This window comes from Danio aesculapii, chromosome 17, assembly GCF_903798145.1.
Source record: "Danio aesculapii chromosome 17, fDanAes4.1, whole genome shotgun sequence".
Lineage (NCBI taxonomy): Eukaryota > Metazoa > Chordata > Actinopteri > Cypriniformes > Danionidae > Danio > Danio aesculapii.
In genome coordinates, this window is record NC_079451.1 from 9,260,429 (window position 1) to 9,272,103 (window position 11,675).

General features: G+C 34.2%; 1 protein-coding gene across 2 annotated transcripts in view; it reads left to right on the forward strand.

The window, feature by feature from the left end:
• The window catches only part of kif26ab (kinesin family member 26Ab), a 182,380-nt gene that overhangs the window by 146,552 nt on the left and 24,153 nt on the right, over positions 1-11,675 (forward strand). For both annotated transcript variants that reach the window (XM_056476627.1, XM_056476628.1), the window contains 2 exons: positions 315-498; positions 7,935-8,144. In XM_056476627.1, coding sequence (XP_056332602.1) covers positions 315-498; positions 7,935-8,144 — 394 coding nt within the window. The remainder of the gene's footprint in view (positions 1-314; positions 499-7,934; positions 8,145-11,675) is intronic.

Below are 11,675 nucleotides of genomic sequence, written 5' to 3' on the forward strand. Positions count from 1 at the left end.
TATATTACGGTACTCTTTTATTTTACAGACTTGTTTCTATATAATATTTTTTATATGTTTTATTATTTGAAACTACTAAAATGTCAATAAAAGTCACTTTGTTAAACTGTAGACTTGAAATATCCATATCAAAAGTCAACAAAGCAGAGATCAAGGTCCCAAAATACAATTAACAACAGTAAATAATAATAAAAAAAAAACACTTGTCAATCACAAAATACAGTAACTGTTAATTAACAGACATCTTTTATAGTGTATACGGGGAGAACCTAAAGATTTATTATATTATTATATTTTTTTGTTTGTCATCTCAGGGCTGCTCAGAAGCTGAATCTGTCATCCAAAAGGAAGAAGCAGCAGCCGCCACTGGTGTACCCCCAGGAGCCCTCCATCTACCCTACTAACTTTAGTGCTGTTCTCCAGTTTTCCCCTCCACCTGCTCCACCATGTCTGCTCAGGGCAGGGTCAAAGGCCAAGGAGAACCCTGGCATGGGCAAGGTCAGGCACCCTTTCTTCTTTTAACTGCATGTTGTCTGTTTATTTTCACAACAATGGTGTTTTGACACTGAAAACTGGTTTCAAGGTTTACAAAGTTTTGAAAAATAGTACAATTTTGCTTGTTTGTAATAGTACCATTACACACAAGCAAAATGAAAATGTTCCAAAGGAAAAACAAGATTATTTTGCTTACCGCATTGGAACTTCATTTTGGCATATTATTTCTTAAAACAAGACAATATTGTTTGCTCATCTAGAAAAGGCTTTTTTATCTAAGATTTTTTTTTTTATATTTGGACTAGAAACAAGATAACAAATCTAAATAAGAAACATTTTTTTTGCAGTAAAGGTGACAAATACTGGCCTAGCATACGTAATGCAGATTTTTAGGTCCATTTTGCGAGTGTGTCAATGCAGATTGTTTTAAAAATGTTGTGTAAATGTGAAACTTTTTCTTAAAATCTAAGTAAAAACATACATTTTTGGCTGTACATTTGTTATGTAAATGCAGCCTTAATCTTTCACAAGAATGCATTTAGAATCCATCATCCAGCTATATACAGTACCCAAATAGAAAGTGTCTGGGTACGGTATGTTATTGATGGTGAACAGATTGTGTGTTTGGGTTTCTCAGATTGGGATTCTGGCCAAGACTCGAATTCTTCAGTATGTACATATCCCCCCTCCTCATGGTCCAGAGGGTTTGACTTTAGCACCATATTACAGTATATATAGTGATGAAGAGGATTTGTTCCAGATTAGATGCCACCTGCTCTGAGAGATGATTGTAGAGCATCATGCCAAAAGCTGTAGCCCAGTGAAATGATTGATAAGTACCCACTGAGAATGGACTCATTACATCCCAGCCTCACTAATGAGCTTCCTCTTCCTACTACTGCAAACACGCATCTGATGCTGCTGCCTGAATAGACTCCAGTTGTTGGCAGCTTTTGGGAGAACTAATAAAAGCTGCAGGCATTAGAATAATGGCCCAGCCGTCTGTGTAACCATTTTGTTTGCACAATGACCAAATTATCCAGAAGGATGCAAGACATGTGCTGTAATTTCAGTAGCTGTCTAGCTCCAAAAAGGACAAAATACTGAATAAAAGTGTGACTTTTAAACTGTATTCCAAACCTTCAGAAGCCAAAAAAAAAGACTGCATATTTGCTGAAAATGATACCTGTATCGTTCCCATTGATATATAAGCATGCCATTGGTTCTCACATGTCTCATGACAAATGTGAGAAAAGTGTGAAATGCCAGCTTTGACACTAGAACTACCGGTAACACTTTATTTTGATGGTCCATTTGAGTATTAGTAGATTGCTTAATATATGTTGATACTGCTCCTTCAACAGACATTTAACTGACTATAAGAAACTTATTGTTTAAGAAAAGTATAAGAAAAGTACTTGTCAATTTACCCCAACCCTAACCTCAACCTAACACTCTACTTATAATCTAATGAGAATTAGTTGGCATGTGGATGCAATGTGACTTAAATTTAACAAATGGACCATCAAAATAAAGTGACTGAATTACCATTCTGGCCATTTTCAAAGTTTGTAATTTAATAACTTTGTTAAATTAAACCCATTTAACTATAACACCCACACTTTTCATAGATGTGTGAATATTTCATTGTAACATTTGTTATTTTAATAAAAATTACAAATCATTTCTGAAAATTGATACGTTTAATATATAGTGGTCCCTCGTTAATCACCGAAGTTACGTTCTGGCATTAACATTTTCCCAGCAGCTATGTTTCCATCCATGTATTTTTTATGTGCATTTTGGCTATGTATTAAAAAAAAAAACATTCAATGGAAACGGCAGGATGCACATCAATTTTGAAATTGCGCATAAAAACATATGTGCATAACTGAGTAGATAAAACTTTTTGTTCGATAAGTAAAGATGTGTGTAAACTACGATGGTAACACTTTTACCAAACAAATTACAGTATGCGCATTAAAAAGGCCATGTGATTTTGTTATAAGAGATCATGTGATGATAAAAATGTGTGTGTATGAACAAACCAGCTGGCTTGAGCACATTGTAAAACATCTGAAATGTGTTTTAGTGATTCTAAAACACCTTAACCATCTCAGTATTAGGCCCAATCCCAAATCTACTCCTTAGCCCTTCCCCTTACCCCTACCCCTCATTTTGCGTGGTCACGTCAAGGGGTAGGGGTGTCCCAGTTCTCTTTAGCTTGAAGGCGTAGGGCTAAGGGGAAGGGGTGATTAGCCCTTCGAACGAAGATTTTTTTAGGACCACACTCGAAACCAAGGGGTAAGAAAATTTCCCAGAATACACCAGCCACAACGGCAGTATTGCAGAACTCGGAAGTAAGGAGATCCACAAATTAGTATTTTTTGTCATTATTATGAATTTTTACCACAAACAAGTATATGTTTTAATAGATTCATAACCGCGTCCCTGTTTTACCGTCATGCTTAAAAAAAAAAAGCTAAAATAAAAACGGCTAAATTACACTATTTATAATCCATAATAATAACTCCTGTATAGCAGTCCCACAACATTCTGACACGCGATGACACCCAAATACCCTGTCAGAAAAGTCTAGTGGTTTGGGAATGAGCTTTTTACTGTGTCTGCTATAAGGTTAATGTTGTTTTTGTGTATTTACATAGATAAATATGGCCACGGTGTAAATGCACAGTACAGTTACGAACTTATTATCACATTACATCATTATGACAACATAATACATGACTTCAGTGATTTCCTGAAGATAAATACTAAAAAAATAAGGCAACTGGAATAACTACAGCAGTCGCAATCGTCTGATCTCATATGAAGCGAGAGACTGCGATGATATATGATGACGTGTACAGGTGCTGTAGTGCTGTCCAATTTTTATGGGTAATGTTTGCAGCCCTTCCCCTTCAGACTCGATTTTAAGGGGAAGGGGAAGGGGTAGGGGTACAAAAATAGAATTGGGATTGGGCCTTAGTGTTATATATTATAAATTATCTCCAGAATTGTCAAGAGCGTCTGTGCTCCGCGGTTGATGCTTTCAAACGCCAACATGTCAGGATTGTCTTCTTAGGCACAAGTCATTTATCAAATAAAGAAAAGATTGGCAAATTTGAAGATTTTCTTTAATGTTGATATTTGGCGCCAGTTAATCAGGAAGTGACGATTTTGTTCGCTTTAACTCGTTAGATGGAAACACTGCTTTATTCGCGCATCTTTTATGCTCCATTCCAGTTTTGCGCATAAAGGTAATTCACATTTTTGGATGGAAACACCTGATCCACAAAGTTAAATCAGACTCCATCCGTACAGTGGTCTTGTTGCAAAGAGTTACAAGAGGAGTTACAAGAGGATAAAGCGTTAATTAGGGGGGTCAATCCTCCTAAACCCCCCTGTAATTCGCACCCTGACGATAAAGTAAAAGCAAAGACTAAAGAATATATATTGATTAGACATGACATGTCACTCGTATAAGTTTTAATGGGGAAAAGTGTAATGGTCATTATTGCTGAATGAAGCTCCGCCTGCTATACAAGAGCCAATCAGGGATTGCTTTGGACTGACAATTTTTTAGGGGAGGGGCTCGTACCAGACGTAAGTTTCTGCAGAATTTGAAATTCGAATGTTTAGAAATGAAACTAAAGACACAGTTGTTGTTTAATTTTATTGTTGATTCTTAATATGAAATTTAATTGTAAGCTTGGCAAACATTTTTGGAGAATTTAATTTCTGCCTTTTAGGCTTTTTATAAATACAACGTTTTCATTCTAACGTGTGATGTTGTGACACTGACTGCAGTCAAACCATTGGCTTTTATTAGATTTTTGTTTGTTATGATATATTCTTCAAACTGTCCCTTTAAACAGTTATTTAATTGTCCACTTATAACTCCACCCGAGCTCCAGTTGTCAGTAGATGTTTAACACATCGAGTTAATTACACTTTGGATTGTTTCAGAAGCTTGTAGGACGTCATTTCGAGAGCAGAGTTTAGGAGGTGTGAAGCCAGCAGCCACACTACAGGGATCAAACTCTCCTCACGTATCAAATTGCCAACAAATGTAAAACTCGACAGTCCCACATTTCTGTGGTGTCTGGGTGGCTGGTCCCACTCGGGGGCCCGTCATATATGGTAGCCTATTTCCAATGTCACGGCCGGCGTAATTCGTTCACCACGTGCACATGTCCATCAGTGTAATCGGCCCCTGCGGAGCGGAAAAGGGGGAGTTCATACCGGGCCGCCGCTGTGGCGCAGGCATGCCGCTTGGCCCCGGGTGCCATGGAATAGGATCAGTAGTGCAGACATTGTTTCGTAGCACTGGAGCCTGAATGTTGTAATTATATCTCTGCTACAAATCACCCGTGGAAGACTGTGGCTTTGTGCTGCTCTGAAAGCTGTATTAAGGGCATAAGGCTTTCCTTAAGTGTGTTTGTTTTTCTTTACTGTATTCGCTGCAAATGGTCTTAACAGCGCACCATGACACAATCTTCACTATGTGTGGCATTGCTAAAGATGGTCTATTTGTTAATGGCTGGTTTTGTTGGTTTACTTTGTGTGTGGTCAACAGCGATGATGCGATTACAGTTTTTTTTTTCAAGGAAAGTTCCCTTCATTATTCAGCTGTTTGGTTTGTAAAATGAGTTGATGTTGAAACAGGAACAGCTGCTCAACAGTCATAACTGCTATACATTATTTTTGGTGAATTAATTATAGTATATGTATATATATATATATATATATATATATATATATATATATATATATATATATATATATATATATATATATATATATATATATATATATATATACACGTAAAATTATTTGCCCTTCTGTGAAATTTTTATTCTTATTCAAATATTTCTCAAGTTATGTTTAACAGAGTAAGGGCATGTTCACTGTATATTGTATTATATTTTTTTCTTGTTTATTTTTTTGGCTGGAATAATAGCAGTTTAAATTTTTATTATTATATTTTTTTAAAGTCCATGTTATTAGCCCTCTTAATATTTTTCACCAATTGGCAACAGAAAAAACTAATTAACCTAATTTACCTAGTTTATCTAATTAACCTAGGTAAAGGTCACACTTTATTTTGATGTTAAGTTTATTGAATGTAAGTCTTGCAATCTAATTCTCATAAGATTATAAGTAGACTGTTAGGTTGGGTTTAGGGTTAGTGTAAGTTGACAGGTACTTGCAAAATTTCCTATAGTAAGTTAAATGTCTGTTGAAGGAGAAGTATCAACAGATAGTAAGCTTACAGTCTACTAATACTCAAATGGATCATCAAAATAAAGTGGTATCTAGGTAAGCCGAATATAATATATTGCAAAGTAACCTGTAAGATATTGTACACTGTCATCATAGCAAAGTCATCGTTATTAGAAATTAGTTATTAAAAATATTAAGTTTGAAAAATGCATTGAGTAAGTAAGTATTAAGTAAGTAAGTAAGTAAAGGTTTATCTATATAGCACCTTTCACAGTCATTAAGTCACAAAGTGGTTTACAATAAAAGAAAACCGGAAAACAGGTAAAAGAAAACATATAAACAAAAGTAAATATATCAAAACAAGTAAAAAATCCAAGAACAGAAACACCAATGTAAAACCAGCTCAACCATACTATTAATTAAGAGCTTGCCCAAAAAGATGTCTTTCAATGCTTTTTAAAAAGTTCAACTGATCCCAGAGTTTTTAGTGCTAGAGTGAGAGAGTTCCTAAACTTCTTTGACCATTGTAACATTACTAAAACAGCAACGGGGGCATAAACTTTTGCAGTTTTTGTGTCAATTAAACTTTTCACTAACCCCCTCACACATCACCTATTTTATTTGACTTACAACAGAGTATTACAGTCTCAGTTTATGTTTACACACTATTTTCAGTAAAAAAAAAAATTAAAAAAAAATTTAAATTACATTTGCTGTTTGTTCAAACTACTTTTAAAACAACACAATTTGTGAGTTTTTTGGGACAACTTAATAGTTTTATGTTCATTTCAATTAAATTCACGTTTATTTGTAAAGTGCTTTTTACAATACTTATTGTTTCAAAGCAGCTTTGCCAAAGGTGCAAAATATTGCATTACAATCAAATTAAATTAAAGTTACAATCAAATATATGTTATTATATATATATATATATATATATATATATATATATATATATATATATATATATATATATATATATATAACCTTTAAATATTTCTAACAAAATTTCTGGTCCATTAAGACAGGAGGAGTGTGTCTAACAGGTGGTTTGTCAAGCCCACTCACTCACATGGTGCACATGCATCATACCGTTATGTGATGCATTGTGTGTATGCATTACTAAGAAGATGGGTCTTTAATCTAGTTTTGAACTGAGAGAGTGTGTCTGAGTCTCAGACATTACCAGGGTGATTATAGTTTAGGAGCCATAAGAAGGCTCGACCTCCTTTAGTAGACTTTGCTATTCTGGTACTAACCCTGAGTTTTAAGATCTTAAAGAGTGAGTTGGATTGTAGCGAGACAGAAAGTTGGTTAGATAAGCATGAGCTAGATTATTTAAAGCTTTAAAGGTAAGAATATTTATAATCAATACGGAACCTAACAGGCAGTTCAATCATTTCTAGTTAATTACATTTCTTCATGTTGTCTCAACACAAATTGATTCCATGGAGCCCTGCATTTTTTTACAGTGTATCTAATGCTAAAATATTTTTAACTTGGTTGTTCATTTATGCAAAATGCAGTTTGGAGACCTGAAAAAGCATGCTTATGCATTTCAAGTGCAAGGTTTTGAAAGCAATGCAACCTCCATACTATACAATACTCCAAGTATAAATATCTGTATTAAACTACACTCTCTATACTTAAAAAAAACCTGATGTTTGTTCAAAGTACTTATTTTTATTTATTTACTTATTTTTTGGAGGTTTCACCTTTATTGGATAGAACAGTAGAGAGTATTGACAGGAAAGCATTGGGAGCAGAGAGAGGGGAAGGATCGGTATAGGACCGTGAGGCGGAATTGAACTCAGGTCACCTTGCGCACCGGAGTGCATGTTCGAATCACTAACCACTACATCACTGGCGCTGACCAGAGTACTTATTTAAAATGAGCTGAAACAAAACAATTCTTAAGTTTGTTTTGGGATAACTTACTTGTTTTATGTTTAATGTACCTAAATTTCTTAAACACATAATACGTTAACTTAATTCCTTCATGTTGTCCCAAAACAAATCAATTGTGTGGAACCGAACATTTTTTTTACAATGCACTAAACAATGTTGCTATGAAAATGTTTTTGGTATATTCTTTATTATATTTTCTTGTTATACTGTTATATTATGTTCTTGTTTTATTGTTTATTTGAAACTGCTTATACTTTATCAGTTTCTTTTCTCTTTATCGTTTCTTTCTCTTCCCCCATTTCCAGGTCAAAGTGATGATGCGTATCTGTCCATCTCTTGGGGTTGTGGATTCATCCGAGTCCATGTCCTTCCTGAAGGTGGACACGCGTAAGAAACAGCTGACCCTCTACGACCCCTCACTCCACACACAGCCCACCTCAGTGCATAGACGAGCAGTGCTGCCCGCCCCAAAGATGTTTGCCTTCGACGCCGTTTTCTCCCAAGATGCCTCTCAAGTAAGAACCACCGCTGTAGATGTCACTGTGATTTTTGAATGGAAAACATTTAGTTAGTGCCAAGAAGTTATTCGAGAAGCACACACACACACATTCTTAGCAGGGTACGGGGCTTAATGCGAAAAGGCCCATTTCGGGACCCCATCGTTCTTCAAAGTATGAGCCCAACAGCTGTTTCTTTATGTATAGAAAATAGTTTGAATTCCAGACTCGCATATCTAGCAGCTCTTTCGCAGTTCATTATCCGTCCTCCAAAGCTCCAGTGGCATCCATCTTAAGATAAGTGGCTAACAAATGGACACGGATGTGGAAAGAGGGACTTCTTGAGACCAAAAACTTGAAGCTAATTAAGTGTGGAAGATTTAGATGTGACAGAGCTACTTTAAGACTAATAAGGTTGTCATCTTGAAGTACTCGCGCAAAGAACCATATGTAAAGTCTGAGATTGCACATTTTGAAGAAAAGCTATTGCTAGTTGGTGGAAAGTTTAAACTAAATAGACATTTAAGAGATACTGTAAGTTCATGGAAATTATTACATACAGTGCTTCCCACAGGTTTGAAATATACCTTCGGTGGTAGCCGGATTGATACACACCCTGTACCCTCAGCACATAGTTACCTACACGCGAAATAAAAAGTTATTTTTAACAATATTTATATATATTATACACTGTTTTTTTTCCAATGAGTTAAAGTTTTTTTTTTTTTTATATCCACTATTTGTTTTACTTTTATTCTATTCAGGAGCCATGTGCACCCACTGACAAGTAAAATCTGCTGACATTTTGTGCAGTATTGCCAAAGCATGTTAGATATATATAAAATATGTAATATATCAACAACATAAAATAAAAAATATATATACAGCAAATGAGAAATAAATGACATAAAGGAATAAAATCATCTATGGAATAAAAATCTCTAAAAAGCATAATATTTACATGAATAAAAAGTAATTATTTAAATAAGGCAAATTAGTTACTTAGGTGTGCATATTAGTTACCCAGTTTAGATGTAATTTCGTCCTCTCTGAGTAAATAGAAAAGTTTATCCGAGTCATTTAGATCAAATAATTTATTGTATAATGTTTCCAATGTTCGCGCTGTCAGCTGTGAAGCCAAGCGAATGTAAATCAGGCTTAAAATAATAATGTAATGCAAAAATGAATACAATTAATGACGGCTTAGAAAGTGAAACCAAAAGCCAAATCCATTTCAGAGATTCATTTTAGGAGATTTAGAAACCCCAGACGGACACATTTTTAGGTCCCAAAAAGGTGCGTCTCTGCAGGGTGTTGACAGTTCTAGCGCACACAGAAGCAACGAGAAGTAGGAAACGTGTAGGGCGAGAGAAGTATTTCCACTGGTTAATCGATTGTGGATGTTTGACTATTGGGCGGATACAAAAAAGTGTAAAAGGATGATAATAGTAAAAGAATAAATGTCACTACATATACTTGGGTGGCCGCTAATATACCTGGGTGCATTTCCGAAAACCATGGTTAACCAACTAAAGTAGTAAGTTAAGTCGCTACAAACATAGTTTGTTGAATTGGCGTTATTCAAATCCATCGTTCCAACGGACATTTGCAAACTGCGTCGCATACTTGTATGCTTGCAACTCTAGAGCTGTAGTTAGAAACATAGTTCCTGGCTGTGTTCTATTCCAAGTTATCCCCCCATGCCCTATTCGTTTATACTATTCTAACATTTAAGCTTGGAATTATTTAAAAAAAAGCATTAAAGTCATCACTCTTAGGTGTACTTTGCTTTCAAAGTATTTTTACAGTTCAGTTTTAGTGATCTTCATATTTACAGTTGCACTCCTTTCACAGTGCACTTTGAAAACATTGATGTCATTTTGAACACAGCCGTGGCTCATGATGAAAGCTGTAGGTGACCTATTATTTAAATGAAAACAAACAAAAAAAAACAGCATACGTTAATGCTTTTAATTTATAGTAGGTTATTTATTTATCTGTACTGTATATATGTCATGGGCCTGTTGGTTAGAACAATTCTGCAGTGGTTTGCAAGTGTCAATTTTTTTTCAAAAAATAAAAAATAGTTAAACAAATCCTACTATCCTCAAAAATACTACTTTACAAATAATAATAATAGTAATAATAATAATAATAATAATAATAATAATAATAATAATAATAATAATAATAATAATTATTATTATTATTATTATTATTATTATTATTATTATTATTAAAGTAGTATTTTTTTTCATTTCCTATAAATAATAAATATTCAATTTCATTTCTTAATAAATAGCCTCATTATTTATTTATTTATTTATATGATTTATATATGATATTAGAATACGTGTTAGCTTTTGTCAGTGATTTTATGTATTAGAATAGTATATGTAATGCTCTCAATATTTGTAAAGGAAACATAGGCCCTGTATGTTCCATTTACTTATATTTCAGTTAATATAAAAAACTAGTGCATGTTGGTGCAGCTGTATGAGATCCAAAAGTTTACATTCAAATTATTATTAATCACCTGTTTCTAAATGGTTTGTCTTTAAAAGTGAAGGGGACGTATCCCCCCTATTCCCCCTGGTTGCTACGCCCCTGCAAACAGATAAGCACAGCAATACAACTATAGTACTTTTATTACTCAAGTATGATTTCAATATTGAATTAATCAATAACTAAAACAGAGACGTGAGACTTGAGACAGAGATGTGAGACTTTTTTAAAGATTTTTTAAATCACCAAATGCAAATCCAAGCTTTCAGTGGGTATTTTGGGCAATAAAAGGGACACTTTTATTGAATGGTAAATAAAATAAATAACTAAATTTGTAAAAATAAAATTAAAGTTTTATTCTTGTTAAGTCTTGTAAAGATTTTAAGTTCTTGTAAAGAACTTTGTAAAGTTGTAAAGTAAAAGGCCTAATTTAACACAGGAACCTTTTCTTACAGTTCCTAATATTGGAAAGTACTCGCTTTTCTGTGTGTTCACACCGGATAAACTGAGAATGATTTTAGTTCTAGAAACAAAACTTCAGGGAATAGTTTAGCTCCTATTTCAGAGCAGGTTCCAATCAAGCACAATAAGAACTATAATAACGTAAATATACACTTTTAGTACTTGTAGTATTTAATTTACAAGACATAAACACGCAGAATGCCAATGTTTGAAGCATTTACCTGCTGTCTGTAGCATTGTGTTCTTTTCCCAGTCTTGATGATATGTAGCACTACAAGTAGTAAGAAGCTTAATTTCCACTACCCTGTATCAATTAACATATTGAAGTATCACATGACGAACGAATGACGGAAATGCTCAACTCTGCATAAAAAAAGAAAGGTTATGCTTGTTTGAGGCAGTTTTTGGAGATGGAATCATATTTGCTGAACTCTGATGTAGCAAGCATAAAACCCATGTGATTTAACCCAGCGCTCTGCATTATGCTTGTCTTGTTTACTGTTGGTTTCTTGGTTACCAATACTAGTCAGCCACTCTAAAAGCTTTATAGAAACATACAAAATTTACATTTGGCATTTTTTT